General features: G+C 44.1%; 1 protein-coding gene and 1 pseudogene across 2 annotated transcripts; both read left to right on the top strand.

The window, feature by feature from the left end:
• LOC118885347 overlaps positions 1-7,937 on the top strand; it is a 45,033-nt pseudogene extending 37,096 nt beyond the window's left edge.
• A 207-nt stretch (positions 7,938-8,144) lies between these two features.
• Positions 8,145-15,389, top strand: LOC118885227 (zinc finger protein 134-like). Of its 2 annotated transcripts, XM_036833727.1 has the most exons (3): positions 8,154-8,415; positions 12,839-12,933; positions 13,582-15,389. In XM_036833727.1, the coding sequence occupies exon 3, from the start codon at positions 13,683-13,685 to the stop codon at positions 14,823-14,825; it is 1,143 nt and encodes a 380-aa protein (XP_036689622.1). In that variant the 5' UTR covers positions 8,154-8,415; positions 12,839-12,933; positions 13,582-13,682; the 3' UTR covers positions 14,826-15,389. The 2 variants fall into 2 exon arrangements, with proteins under 2 accessions (XP_036689623.1, XP_036689622.1); XM_036833728.1 differs by lacking the exon at positions 12,839-12,933 and having other exon boundaries at positions 8,145-8,415.
• Positions 15,390-15,737: the final 348 nt, after the last annotated feature.

The raw sequence follows: 15,737 nt of genomic DNA, 5'->3' as shown, positions 1-15,737 counted from the left end.
TGTGCGGGCCTCTCACCGTCGCGGCCTCTCTTGTTGCAGAGCACAGGCTCCAGACGCGCAGGCTCAGTAGTTGTGGCTCATGGGCCCAGTTGCTCCGTGGCATGTGGGATCTTCCCAGACCAGGGCTCGAACCCGTGTCCCCTGCATTGGCAGGCAGATTCTCAACCACTGCGCCACCAGGGAAGCCCCACCAGGTTTTTTTTTGTAGGCCCAAAGACCACCCTCAAGAGAGTACAGCTGTTACAAACTACAATACTTTTGGAACTGCAGTATCTAGGACGTGATAATTGTTCCCAGGTATAGTGAGAGAAATCAGTAGCACTTAAATTACGCAACATGACATTATTGAAGCCTGATAATCTAAAGTAAATTCGGAAAATACAAAGTGCTGATTAATCTTTCTTTGGCTCTGAAATTGTGAGATTCTGAAATATTAAAACCAGTTTTAAAAATCTTCATATCGATATTTACCATTAAACTTGGAGTTAAATTTTAGGATCGTCTCTGCATGGAAATTTTATTAAGACCATTGATGGTGACTTCCTCATTGCACAATTTCCACCTACACTTTTATCAGCCCAGAGAACCTTTGCTGCAGTCTCCATGTTCCATTTGCTCAGCCACCATCTCTTACAAAGAGCCTCACTATAGGAGTACCTCAGATGTTGTGGGTTCAGTTCCAGACCACTGCAGTAAAGCAAATATTGCAGTAAAGGAAGTCACATGAATTTTTTGGTCTCCCAGTGCTTATAAAAGTTATGTTTATACTGTAGTCTATTAAATGTGCAATAGCATGATGTCTGAAAAAACAATGAACATACTTTATTTAAAAGATACTTTATTCCTAAAGAAAAAAATGCTAACCATCCCCTAAGCCTTCAGTGAGTCATAATTTTTTGCAATAGTAACATCAGAGACCACTGATAAAGATCATAACAAATATAATAATGATGAAAATGTTTGAATTTTTGCAAGAGTTACCAAAATGTGACACAGCCATAAAGTGAGCAAATGCTGATGGAAAAAAACAGCACCAATAGTCGTGCTTGATGCAGAGTTGCGACAAACCTTCAATCTGTAAAAAAAAAAACTCGGTATCTGCAAAGCACAATAAAATGAGGTATGCCTATAAGTTCCCTTTTGTTTGAAGGGAACACATATTGCAGAGCTGAACTGTAGTTCTAAGATTTTTTTTTTATCTTAAGTTTTTGTTTTTTAATATTTATTTTTTAATTAATTAATTAATTAATTTTGGCTGTGCCAGGTCCCAGTTGTGGCACGCGGGATCTTAGTTGCAATATGCGGACCTCTTAGTTGCAGCATGCATGCAGGATCTAGTTTCTTGACCAGGGATTGAACCTGGGCCCCCTGCATTGGGAGCACGGAGTCTTACCCACTGGACCACCAGGGAAGAAGTCCCTATTTTTGTTTTTTTACCCTAAATCTGCACTCTTTGATCTGACATCCAGAATGCTAAGGGCTTCTTAAAATCTTATTTTTGCTTTGTACACTCACCCCACTTGAATTCTTATTATGAACTCAGTAGCATCTTCATGGTGTGTCATAGGCCGTTTGTAGTGGAACACATAATTCTTATTTGTGGTTCTAATGGGAACTGTCCTTACAGCACAACCACTAGATACCAACAGTTAGGGAAGTGTACTTGCACCCTACCCCAATAACCCTTGGCCCAGTTGCACATGCCAGCCACTTACAGCAGGGAGCATAAGATGCAGATACAGGGGAAGACCAGATCCATCGTCAGGTTCACAAACACATTCTCTGCTCTTCAGAGCTACATAATTCCTGAGCTCAACAATCACTGCTCTAACATTCCATTGCTCCTGTTGGCTAAAAAGACTCCATATTTCGATTACTTATTAGCCTTACTAACTGCCACCACCTGCAAACTTCACATCACTTAGTTGGGGAATGTCCAGATAACCTAGGACCTCTTCTAGCCGGAATTGTCCTACTAATTAGTCCTACTAATTATCTATAAATGTTTAGTCCATCTGCTTAAAAAGCTGTCATTACTGATCTCTCATTTAAAAGATTCCAAATCCTGGTCAAGGACTTTACCTGAATGCTCCAGTTGTCCCCTATTCCAGCAGCACCTTCCCCACTTCTGCTACTTGCCTATCCAACATGGTGTTCCTAGCTTAATATATTCACCGAAAACCTCAAGAATCTCAGAACTATTTGTTACTTTATATAAAGTTCCCCCAGGATTACTTCTATCTATATTAACATTCTGCTACCTTTATACAGAGAAAAGAAAATCATTATTTGATTTTATTTGACAATACCCTCTGCCTCCCAAATCTAAAACAAATATCTTATGGGCTCCCTTATGTTGAGAAGGTAGTGATGCCTCCCCTCAATTTAGGGTCAGTCCCTCCATTAATGCCATCTAAGGATGATTTTCCCATGACTTAGCTTCTGAGGGGTTTTGTTCTTGGCTTTGTAAATCTATTGATGATAAACCACCCATCATTGATCTTCAGTCTTTTAATCTGTTTTACAAATAGCAACAATAAAATTTGTGTACTTCATAAAATAGCTACCCTTCACTTTATGATCTAGTACATTTTCTGTTCTACCATTTCTCTCCCTCATGCTTTATGGCTAAATTTTATGAGCATTTTCTCTCTCTTTTTGTTTCTATTACCTCAACTCCTATGAATTTAAGATTTTCCTTAAAGTTCCTTTCAGGAGCTTTTGACACCATTTTTTTTTTTCCTTTTATTTTTTCTTTTATTAATTTTATTTTTGGCTGTTGGGTCTTCGTTTCTGTGCGAGGGCTTTCTCTAGTTGTGGCAAGTGGGGGCCACTCTTCATCGCGGTGCGCGGGCCTCTCACTATCGCGGCCTCTCTTGTTGCAGAGCACAGGCTCCAGACGCGCAGGCTCAGTAGTTGTGGCTCACGGGCCTAGTTGCTCCGAGGCATGTGGGATCTTCCCAGACCAGGGCTCGAACCCGTGTCCCCTGCATTGGCAGGCAGATTCTCAACCACTGCGCCAGGGAAGCCCCCTCCTTTGTATTCTTAATATACTGGATTTGTTTTTTTTAATTTTTTGATTTAATTTTTTAAAAATTTATTTTTTTTGGCTTGCTGTGCAGCTTTCAGAATCTCAGTTCCCCGACCAGGGATTGAACCCGGGCCACAGCATGAAAGCCCGGAAGGAATCCTAACTACTGGACCACCAGGGAACTCCCTGGCTTTGTTTTTTTAAAATGCATTCCCTTAATATTGTAATAAACAGGAGCTCAATCAGCAGTTATTTGTCTCTTCACAACCTATACACATTCTGTTGGTAATCTTATGCAATGGCATGGTTGTAAATATCGTTTTAAGCTCAAAACTTCCAAATGTATATCTCCATCCAAAAATCCAGTGATTGTCTAATGATCTACTTTGTAACCTATTCCTGGACATCTGGTAGACATCACAAATTCAACACCTTCAAACTTCTCAGCTTTCATTTAAAATTTTTTTAAAAATTTATTTATTTGGAGCAGTTTTAGGTTGACAGCAAAATTGACAGGAACGTACAGCGATTTCCCATATACCCCATGCCCGCATATATGCATAACCTCCCCCATTATCAACACCCCCCACTAGAGTGATATATTTGTTACAATTGATGAACCTAAAATGACACATTATCACCCAATGACCATGGTTTACATTAGGGTTCACCCTTGGTGTACATTTTATGTGTTTGGATAAGTGTATAGTGGCATGTATCCATCTGAGCTGGTCTCAGTCTGTCAGTGAGCAATGTTGTGGTTGGACTGGCTCTTGTGGTTCTTATTGTGATTGCAAGATGCCCTTCAGCAATATCCAGGAAACCGAAAAAAAATACAGGTTTATTATTATTATTTTTAAACAGTTTTTTACTACATTTATTTATTTATTTTTATTATTTGGCCGTGCAGCATGTGGGATCTTAGTTCCCTGACCAGGGATCAAACCTGCGTCCCCTGCAGTGTAAGCGTGGAGTCTTAACCAATTGACTGCCAGAGAAGTCCATATAGGTTTATTATTTACAAACCTGGAAATTACATAGCACATCCGGATCCACATAACAAGGTCGAGGGGAGAGAGACAGTACGTGGGCCTGGGGTTCTGCTTTTATTGTGGTCAAGAGTGGGGGTGTAGGGTTTTATGGGCTCACTCTTTATTGGGGAATTTAAAACATAAGAGTAGGAGTTTAAAGCACAGGAAGAGAAAAAAACAAGTAACCCAAATGGTCAGTTACAGAAATCAACCAACAGCTCCTAAAGCAAAGGAGCCCCAGTGGGAAAGGCAGGCTGGCTCTTTATCTAATCACCTGGCTGGCAATGTTGTTTATTCCAGATAGCCATCTTTGAAGTGGATGCCTCTTTGATGCCTTGGCAAACAAAGTTTAAGTCAGGCACTTGCGTTACAAAAAAGAAAATAAAACAACTGTCAGGGCTTACACTGCAATCCACCATTAGAGTTCCATTCAGATGAGTTTCACTGCCCTAAAAATTCTCCACCTTTTTATCCCTCCCTCCTGCCTAAGGCCTGGTAACCACTGATATTTTTACTGTCTCCATAGGTTTGCCTTGTCCGGAATGTCAGAGTTGGAATCATACAGTACGTAGCCTTTTCAGATTGGCTTCTTTGCCTTAGTAATATGCATTTAAGTTTCCTCCATGTCTTGTCGTGGCTTGATAGCTCATTTCTTTTTAGAGCGGAATAGTATTTCCTTGTCTGTATGTACCACAGTTTATTTATCCATTCACCTCCTGGACATCTTGCTTGCTTCCAAGATGGAACACTGGCAGTTATGAATTAAGTTGCTATAAGCATCCATGATGTGCAGATTTTTGTGTGGACAAACGTTTTCAATTCCTTTGGGTAAATACCAAGGAACAAAATTTCTGGATTGTATGGTAAGTCTATGTTTAGTTTTTAAGACACTGCCAGACTGTCTTGCAAAGTGGCTGTGCCACTTGCATTCCAGCCAGCAATGAATGAGAGTTCCTGTTGCTAAACATCCTCACCAGCATTTGGTGTTTTCAGTGTGAGCTTTCTTTTAATTCTGCTCTGGCCACAGCTTTCCCATTTTCAGTCGATGCCAACCCCATCCTTCCAGTTGCTGAGACTAAAAACTCTAGGGATCATCCTTGACTCATTCTTTTTCTCATACCACAGAACCAGCCCCATAGGAAATCTGATTGGGTCCACTTTCAAAGTATATCATGAGTCTCACCACTTTTCATCACCATGCCTGCCCCCAGCCTGATTAGCACCATCCTCTACCTGGATTTTTGCAATGGTCATCTAACTGATTTTCTCTATCCTATGCTTGTTTTTTTGCAGTCTATTCTCAACTCTCCAGCCAACATGACCCTTTAAAACTATGAGTCAGGTAGTGTCCATCTTTGACTAAAATCCTGGAAAGACTTCTCCTTTTACTTAAAGAAAATTCAAAAGTTTTACAAGACCCTGAGGCACTTCACAGGCCTTTAGCCAATGTTCCTCTTGACCTCCCTTTTTTGAATTTTAAAAATTATTTATTGGGGCTTCCCTGGTGGCGCAGTGGTTGAGAATCTGCCTGCTAATGCAGGGGACACGGGTTCGAGCCCTGGTCTGGGAGGATCCCACGTGCCGCGGAGCGGCTGGGCCCGTGAGCCACAACTGCTGAGCCTGCGCGTCTGGAGCCTGTGCCCCGCAACGGGAGGGGCCGTGGTGGTGAAAGGCCCGCGCACCGCGATGAAGAGCGGTCCCCGCACCGCGATGAAGAGTGGCCCCCACTTGCCGTAACTAGACAAAGCCCTCGCACGAACCGAAGACCCAACACAGCCAAAAATAAATAAATAAAGTAGCTGTAAAATTAAAAAAAAAAAAAAATATATTTATTTATTTATTTTTTCACACACACACACACACACACACACACACACACACTGTATTTTATTTTTACAAGAGATAAATAGACTGACACCAAGCATTGTAAATGGATGACCACAACAAACGCAACAATGATTGCAATTACCAAACACGAAACACACTCATACTATGTCACAATATTGACATTCAGTCCAGTAATCCTCCACTGTAACAGCTCCTTTACTTTGCAGTGAAAATTGATTTCTATATTCTTTGCCTCTGAGTCCTTGTGGGATTTTTTTTTTAATTCAAACAAAGTCACAAAAATTATAATCATCCTCATCAGTTCATTCAGTCCCATGGAATTAATTTTTTTTTCATCTTGATCTTTTGTTAGCACTTGTATGAGTTCATCAGTTTTTCATTAGAGTTCTGAAAATGCTTATTCATTCAGTTCAGCAGTACAGTTACTAGAAACCTGTACTTGTCAGAGTCTTTTCTATGAATTCCTTGAAGATGAAACCCTTTTATAGGAACATATTTGCAAAAGCATCAGAGTACACCCAGAACTCTGTAAATGACAAAAGACTCAAAAATGACCACAGTTAAAGATTTGAGGAAAGTTCATAATAGTGCAATTGACAAAGAAATTTAGTTTTTTCTGAGATATACATTTTAAAGTAATAACTAGAATTATGACTTATGACATTATACCAGAACATATAAGATTTTTAGAAATTTCACGTAATGTCTGAAACATTTATATTAACATATTTCCGTACAGATAAGCCAATGAAAGTTTAGTATTAGTTGTTTTGTTTGTTTGTTTGTTTATACTGCAGGTTCTTATTAGTCATCAATTTTATACAAATCAGTGTATACATGTCAATCCCAATCGCCCAATTCAGCACACCACCATCCCCACCCCACCGCAGTTTTCCCCCCTTGGTGTCCATATGTCTGTTCTCTACATCTGTGTCTCAACTTCTGCCCTGCAAACTGGCTCATCTGTACCATTTTTCTAGGTTCCACATACATGCGTTAATATACGATGTTTGTTTTTCTCTTTCTGACTTACTTCACTCTGTATGACAGTCTCTAGATCCATCCACGTCTCAACAAATGACTCAATTTCGTTCCTTTTTATGGCTGAGTAATATTCCAAAAAATATTTATTTATTTAGGTTGCACTAGGTCTTAGTTGCAGCATGTGGGATCTTTAGTTGCGGCACATGTGTGGGATCTAGTTCCCCAGCCAGGGATGGAACCCAGGCCCCCTGCATTGGCAGCACGGAGTCTTACCCACTGGACCAGCGGGGAAGTCCCTCTGACCTCCTTTTTTTTTTTTTCACTATAAATTTATTTATTTATTTTGGCAGACTTCTCATTGTGATAGCTTCTCGTTGCAGAGCATGGGCTCTAGGCACGTGGGCTTCAGTAGTTGTGGCTCACAGGCTCAGTAGTTGTGGCGCTTGGGCTTAGTTGCTCCATGGCATGTGGGATCTTCCTGGACCAGGGCTCAGACTTGTGTCCCCTGAATTGGCAGGAGGATTCTTAACCACTGTGCCACCAGGGAAGTCCCTGACCTCCTTTTTAAAACTCCCTTCCTCACTCACCTAGTTCCATGGGCATCAGCACCTGGCTTTGCTTAGGACATGACACTGGCTGATACAGTGCTTGGATATGCACAAAAATGCCACATGACTTAATTCTTCATCATTTTTCAAGTCTTGCCTGAAGTATCCATGAGGTTTCTCATTACTATTCTATTTAATATTACACCGTCTCATTCCCTGCTTTTCCCCGAAATCCAGCTTTTTTCCCCCAAGGCACCTATCATCATACAGCATATCGTATAATTTACTTATTTTTTCATAATTGCATCTTTGCTTCTCTCTTCCATCTGTAAGTATTTAAAAAACAAGGAAATATGAGTGGACTATGAGTGGACTCAAAGTGACATTTGATGTGGTGTGTCCATTAGGTTTTGTAGCTTTGGGGAATATCTGAGAGAACATTTCTAAACATTTCTTCAATCCTTGCAGAGTACACTACACGGAAACTGGGCGCGGGCTTCTTAAGAAGAGTGAAGCTCCGCCCCGTCCTAGGAGCCGTGAGGCCCCAGCGTCCCTTGTGGTTCCACGCGAGGGCGTCAACCAGTCGCTGCGGCCGATGGCTCAGCGGGAACTACATTACCCAGAAGCCCGTGCGCCGCGCTGCGGCGGCACTCTTAAGGGCATTTCCGTACGTGCGGAAGTCGTCTGGGAGGGACTTCCGGCATCTTCTTCGCGGCGGACATTTTGTTGGCTCCTGGTCGACCCATCAGAGCATAACGTCGGGAGCTGAGGTTCGATTCAGCGGTGACGGAAAGTGAGAAGGCGCGAGAGGCTACACTGTTCTCGATGCAGAGTGGCTCGGTGGTGGCAGCGCTCGCGAGAATTCTGCTGCCTGGCCGAGCAACGGCTATGCCTGGTTACCGACCTGGGATCCCTCCCGAATCTGTGTGGTCCAGACTGTGATGGCGGCGGCCTTGGGGACGGACCCGCTTAGGTGGGTGCTGCGTTCCCCGGGTCTTGACGCGTCTCGCCCCCCACCTTCGAATCGTAGGCCCCCTAGTGAGTGGTGCCTATTGAGGCTCTTGTGGCCCAGACTCCAGGGCGTTTGCAGATGGAGCCGCCATTTCTAATAGCCAGTGTGGTGAGACGTTTAAGAGTGGTACCCCGCCGAGCCACTAGCAGGAGCAAAGACTTGGGGTTGTCACTGAGCCGGGAACTTTCGGGAGACTGGGGTGCTCACATCAGGGAGCAGAGAGTGTGAGTAGTAGTCATGCCTGGAACGTCAGGGTGAGGCGAGTGCTTTTATTAGGAGGACGTTGGGAGCCGTGGAGGGACATGATGTGATCAGGGATTTTTAAAAGTATTCCCAAAGCTCAGGGGAAAACAAACTAGGGTGGGGTGGAAATGATGAGGATGGAGGCAGGGAGACCTGTCAGGAGGCCACAAACTCCAGGAACGTTGTGGTGGTGGCTGTGCCAGAACAGTGGCAGGGGAGAGATTGGGACTGGATAAATCATTAAATTCTGGAGAGATTTTAAAGATGAACCAACAGAATTTTCTGGTGCGTTAGATACGGCTGTGAGTGAAAACGGGATGTGAAGGGCCACCTAAGTTTTGTTTTTCCCCTGAACATCTGAAAGAATGGAAATGGGTAAGTTGGACGAGGGAAGCATCTTTCAGGGGGATCAGGAGTTGGACTTAGGACATGGTAAATCCATAGTGTTTCACAGTAGAGGCGTCACATGGGCATTTGGATATGCTGGTCTGGAGTTCTGCAGAGCGAGCTGTGCTGGAGACCTCTGAGGAGTGAGGTCTTATCAAAGTCTGGAGATGAGATTTAGGGGGAGAATGTTAAGGTTGTTATTTTATGTGGTCCCTGAGGTGAAAGAGTACAGGGAAAAGGGGTGGACGTCCCTGAGATTTCCTCCAGAAAGGAGAGTTCCTGGAATATGAAAGGGTTGTGGCTGGAGTCAGCAGGAGGAGAGGGTTGTAGGGTATTAGGAACCTGACCTGAGATGGAGAGCAAGGTGTAAGGTGCTATAAATTTGCCACTCTGTGGACTCAGCATGCCCCTCTGTGGAGCCGAGGAAAAGTCAGCCAGGCTAGTGGAGCAGCCCCACCCCAATCCAGGGCACTGTTACATCAGTTCCCTGACTCCTCAGGTGAGGAGAGATGATGAACACCTCTAATGAAGGGCCACCAGCATGCTCACCTTTAGAGGAATATATACCAGGTAGGCTGGTTTGGTGAAAGGATCTAGTGTATACCTGGCAAGTATACATTAGCAGGCAGTTAAAAATTAAAAATATTTAAGTATGATAAATTTATACCACTGCTTAATTGATTGAAAAACTTGTCTCTTAAGTATTTGATTACAATGAAAAGTCTTAAATACCAAGTTTTATTAAAGATTTAAAAACAAACCCAGAACTTAAAAGAACCTATTACGTACTTCATTTGAACCAAAAACATTTGCAAAACTGTTAAACACGTGGACGGTAAAACTTAATTCAAAGAGTGCTTGACGCGTACTAACACGTCTGATATAAACAGCTCTATTAGGTGGATACCACCATTATCCCTGCTTTGTACGTGAGAACACAGAGAAATCTTGGATCGTGGTCACATAGCTGGCAGCACTAAAGTCTGAGTATCTTAAGTTAGGCAATCTGAAATCATCCTCACCAAAGGGCAGGGCAGGGGTGAGAGGAACAGTTCAGTCTCTGAGATCCCACTATGGTAACCTGCCACTCCCAGTTCCCTCTTCCTGCCAGATTGCTGTGGTGGCAGAAGCGATTATGATCCCTGCATAGGTGAGTGCAAAGTGTACAGGTCCTCAGTCAGCCCTGCCTACCTCTCAGTGATCTTAGCAACCCATTATGGCAGATAATGGTGTCTTGGGAATCTTAACCTACCCTTCTGCCTGCCATTGGGTTTGGGGATCCTGGTGTCACCAAAGGCCTTGTGCCCTGCAAACTATTCTGGTATTATATGGAAGGATTTCCATTTCCAGCAAGCAATAGGAAGAAGTATGGAACAGTGCCCATGGGAACCAGCATATGCAAATACATCACTTGAGACTGAACTGGTCTTGTTCAGGGAACTTTAGTTCTCCATTATGTCTAGTGATCAGAGAGCAGGGGACAGGATTCAGCTCTGAAATGGCAGCCTGTGGAGCTGGGCTTCTGTTCTGAAAGTGGTGGGACCCATGGAAAGTTTGGAGCAGAGAAGGGAGTGATCTTATTCTGGTCAGGGTTTCTCTGGCTGCACAGTGAAGAAAAGACTATGGGGGTAGTAAAGAGGACTGCTGATGATGGCTGGGCCAGAGTGGTGGCTACGGGGGTAAGAGACAAGTGTTTGGATTCTGGTGGGGTTTGTTTGTTTTTATTTTTAAAGTAGGACCAACCAGATTTTCTGATGTGGAGTGTGAGAGAAAGACGGGGAAGAGTCAGAGATGACCCCACAGTTTTTTGCCTGAGAAGACATAAGGAAGAAAAAATTCTCAATTGAAATAGTGAAGTTGGTGGTGAGAGTAACTTTCAGAGGTAATATCCAGAGTTAGGTTTTGATCATGTTGAATCTGCAGTGGTCCAAAGACATCTGAGTTGACATATCAAGTGGACAGCTGGACACATGGGTATGGAGTTCAGAGGAGGGTTTCAAGTTGGAGACATCCACAGGGTGACAGCCAATATGTGATTAGGGTAGAGCTGTGTATCAGATTTAGAGAGAGAACCTTTATGTCATGGTGGCAGTGCCTTTGGGGGTCTGGAAAGGAAGTGGGCACAGTGGAGTGGAAGTAAGAGTTACCTTAGAGGCAAGAAAAGGGAGGTTAGTGTCCATGGTGAGCAGGGAAAATAGGATCTGGCAGTTGATGAAAGGGAGAAAGTAGACATGAGATGAATGCTGAGGTAAAGCAGTAGTAGAGATGACATGAAAGACCAAAGCTGTTGCTTATTCCCCTCTCCGTGTGCTTCTCAGGTTTTTGTGGTGACCTTTGGTGGGGACCTGGGGAGTTCTAGTCGAGCTGGTAGGTTAGTTCAGAGCTAAATTGGGTCAGCTGCAGAGTCATTATGCTTGGGGTAGAAGGCCAGTGGGTATGGGCTTTGAACGAGAGTTTAGTGGTAAGTGTTAAGCCTGTGACTGATGAGGGAGGGTATAGTATCCCCAGCATGCAGTAGCAAGGTGGAAAAGGTCTGGCTTTATCTGATAATCTGCACGTGCTTCCGAATTGCTGAAGTTTAATCAAGGAAGGAAGAAATTAAAAGCTGAGTTTGGCAGTGGAGGCCATTGACTGGGGCTGGATGTAATCCTGGATGCATTAACCAAGCATTCTCTGGATGCCATGTGCAGGTTTACATCTGGGAGGTACCTACTCTGGGAGCCTCCTTAGATAACGAGAGAGGTGTGATCTAAAGAGTGATGTGTCCATGGAGATGGAATCTGACTTCATGGCCTGGGGGCTCTGGTACTGAGGGCTTTAAGGGCAACGCAGAGCTCAAATTTGTGTATGAGAGGCATAATCTCTGGATCCCATGGGAACTAGCTGGCTGGAGAAGGGTTGGTTCCTGCCTGCCAGGCCCAGACTATACAGTGTTTATCTGTCCACTTGCTTGTTGTTCTAGGCTGGGCGAAATGATTAATGGAAAATGAGGAAAGAGGAGGCATCAGTTACACCAGGGCCTGCTGTCTTGTTTTGAGTTGGGGAGCTGGGGAGGAATGTGAAAGTGTGGTGGATACACTGGAAATCCTGGGGAGAGAGGCTGCCCTTGTGCTGTTGTCCTGTTCATGTAGGATCATGTGACTTTTGAGGGTGTGTTTGTGTATTTTTCCTGGGAGCAATGGGGGCCTCTTGATAAAACTCAGAGACTCTCGTATCACAATGCAGTGCCTTCTATGCTTTGCTCTTACGGTTTTCCTGGGTAAGGCCCTGCATATCCCAGTTTTCTGGGCTGTGTTTTGCTCTTCCTGTTTTTCCCCTAGAAGTTGCGATTTCCTTCCTATAGCTAGACCGTGGGCACTCCCTCACATACGTCCTCTGGGTGCCAGGTCTTGGCTGGGTATGCTCCCTATGATTCCCGACTTCTGTTGCCCCAAAATTGCCAGGAAGGATTTGAAGGTCAAGAGTCTTATGGTCAGCCCAGTGGATACTACCCTGCCCGGCCTCTTTCTGGGTGGATGGCTCTGTCTACACTCATGATGCCTTTTTGCTCCAGATTATGTCCCTTTTCTTTAATTGACATTCCCTTGGGCCTAACTCTGTCGTGAATTACAGTTATGGTCACTGCTTGTGGGGCCCACTGGATTGTTCCTTTAAGATGTTCATTTTGTATTTAATCTCTTCTGGGTGGGCTACCCTGGGCCATTGCTTTCCTATTCGCTTGCCCTGTCTTTCCTGTGTGACTTGTATCTTCTAGATCCTCTGTGGTTGCTGAACTGTAGCAGGGGAAAGATGAGTGCCTGATTGAGAGGTCCTGACTAGCCACAGCAAAAGAGGCATGGACAGGCCCTGGTGAGTGGGAGCCTGGGCAGGATGTAACTTCAAGGATGGGTTCAAATAACACCAGAAATCTGTCCTATGCCCACTGCTGTTTGGTGCCCAGGCTATAGGCCATACCTTATTTCTCTTTTCCTCCCCATTCTGGACTCTACATACTTGTCACTTCTATTCTGGTCTGTGACCCAGGGCTGCCCACCCCACTCATCAGTGCTCTCTACTGCTCCCTCTGTGGTGCTCTCATCTGTCGGACAATGCTAAAGTGTCATGAAACATAAACATGTCCTTAAATAGTCTTTGAATACCAGTTACTCATTTTAAATCACATTTTCTGGGCCTGGACATAACGTTTCTGGATAGTACTCACCTGTCACCAATAGTCAAGGCCCTCCTAAAAGTCATTTGCAAGGTGTGAGTTGGAGAGCTTGCCTGCCTCTTCTCCCTGAGCTACACCCCATCCTGTGTCTTTGTTGTAAGGCCTTCCCCATTCTGTGACCCACAGAGTCCAGTACTGCACAGCAGCTCTTTCTTTAACCTAATCCCAAAGCTGTTGTCCTGCCAGCAACCCTGTGGACTCAATCCTGGGTATGCTAGATACACATTTGTGATGTGTATCTCCCACTGAAGTCAGCATGCTGTTCAGCAGCATTTTTCTGCTTTCAGGTTGTTGGCATGGAGTGGAGAATGAAGAGGCACCTTCTGAACAGAGTGTTTCTGTAGCAGTGTCACATGTTCATACTTTCAAGGCAGATTCATCAAACAATATGGCTCACCCTTGTGACTTATGTGGCCCAATCTTGAAAGATATTTTGCACCTGGATGAACACCAAGAAACACACCATGGACTGAAACCTTACACATGTGGGGCATGTGGGAGACAATTCTGGTTCAGTGCAAACTTTGACCAGCACCAGAAGCTGTACAATGTAGAGAAACTATTAAGAGGAGACAAAGGCAGGACCTCATTTGTGAAGAACTGTAGGGCTTGTGAAGAACCTCACCTGTCAGAGAAGCCCTTTGCATGTGAGGAGGAGCAGAAGAACTTCCAGACTAGTTTGGGGAGTCACCAGCAAAAGGCCACCCACAGCAAGAGGAAAACAAGGAGCACTGAGAGCAGGGAGGCCTATCATCACATTGGACAAATGCATTACAAGTGCAGTGAATGTGGGAAAGCTTTCAGTCGCAAAGATACACTTGTCCAGCACCAGAGAATCCATACTGGAGAAAAGCCTTACGAGTGCAGTGAATGTGGGAAAGCGTTCAGCCGCAAAGCCACACTTGTCCAGCACCAGAGAATCCACACAGGAGAAAGGCCTTATGAGTGCAGTGAATGTGGAAAAGCCTTTAGCCGCAAAGACAACCTTACTCAGCACAAAAGAATTCACACTGGAGAAATGCCTTATAAGTGTGGCGAATGTGGCAAATACTTCAGCCATCACTCCAACCTAATTGTACACCAGAGAGTTCACAATGGAGCAAGGCCTTATAAGTGCCACGATTGTGGGAAAGTCTTCAGACACAAATCCACACTTGTTCAGCATGAGAGTATCCACACTGGAGAAAATCCTTATGTTTGCAGTGAATGTGGGAAATCCTTTGGCCACAAATACACCCTCATTAAACACCAGAGAATTCATACTGAGGCAAGGCCTTTTGAGTGCATTGAATGTGGGAAATTCTTTAGTCGAAGCTCTGACTTTATTGCACACCAGAGAGTTCACACAGGTGAAAGGCCTTTTGTGTGCAGCAAATGTGGGAAAGATTTCATCAGAACCTCCCACCTTGTTCGGCACCAAAAAGTTCACACTGGAGAAAGGCCATATGAATGCAATGAATGTGGAAAATCGTATAGCTTAAGCTCCCATCTCATTAGGCACCAGAAAGTTCACACTGCCAGAAGGCTTTAGGAGTGCTTCCAACACAACAGAACTCATGGCGAGGAACTCTGTGACTGCCTTTAGAGAGGGAGACATCAATCGTGTCGAACCACATATATCTGGACATTAATACTGTGGAGTATTTATGAGTGCCAGGTGCAGGGAAAGCTTTCAGGGGTTATGTTGCACCTTCAGACCTGCTCAGGTTCCTTGCCAAATTTGTTAGTGTCAGTGCCTGTGGCTGAAACCATCTCAGCTCTACCAGCTTAATTACCCTAATATTCTTAAGGGAGGCAGAACTTCATACTCTCTTCAATCCCTGGAGGAAATTATAAGAAACCTGAATTAAATGGTGGTCCTCATTTGCTCCCTTCTGACCAGAAAAGGTGTGGACATGACATGATCCACCTTTAGCCAAGAGGACCTGAGCTGTGTTCTGGTAGCAGAAAAGGTTTACTTTATTCATGGACATTGTTGGTCTCATGTGACACTTGTGATGAATTTTTCCAGCCTCCAAGTCACCCAGGCTGGATAACTACTTGCCTCATGTTGCTCTGGTTTGTGTGGTAATAAATACCTTATTATTTAAGCCACCTTTAATCTCGGAGGTTCTTTTTAGTGTCTGGAGTGGTTTAGAAACCGTTAGACTCTGCCAAACTGAAGAGGTAAACTGTTTGTGGTGGGCTCTCAACTGTGTGCCTCAAATGGAACAGCAGGTTGGCAGAGTACAGTTCTCAGTCCAATCTTGGTGTTAATTTTCATTGCTGACAAAAACTTGGGTGAGAATTCAGGGCTTTGTGGATTTTGTCCATAAAAATCTGATTTTGTCTGGATTTCAGAGTTATTAGAGGGTCCAGACATCACCTTGAGGAGGGTGGTATTGTAACAACTTACAACATGTTTGGGAGCAGCATGGCTTCAGTGTCTTGTTTTCACCATATA

This window comes from Balaenoptera musculus, chromosome 19, assembly GCF_009873245.2.
Source record: "Balaenoptera musculus isolate JJ_BM4_2016_0621 chromosome 19, mBalMus1.pri.v3, whole genome shotgun sequence".
Taxonomy (NCBI): domain Eukaryota; kingdom Metazoa; phylum Chordata; class Mammalia; order Artiodactyla; family Balaenopteridae; genus Balaenoptera; species Balaenoptera musculus.
Note: the sequence above shows the minus strand (reverse complement) of the source record. Positions and strands in the feature narration are given on the sequence as shown.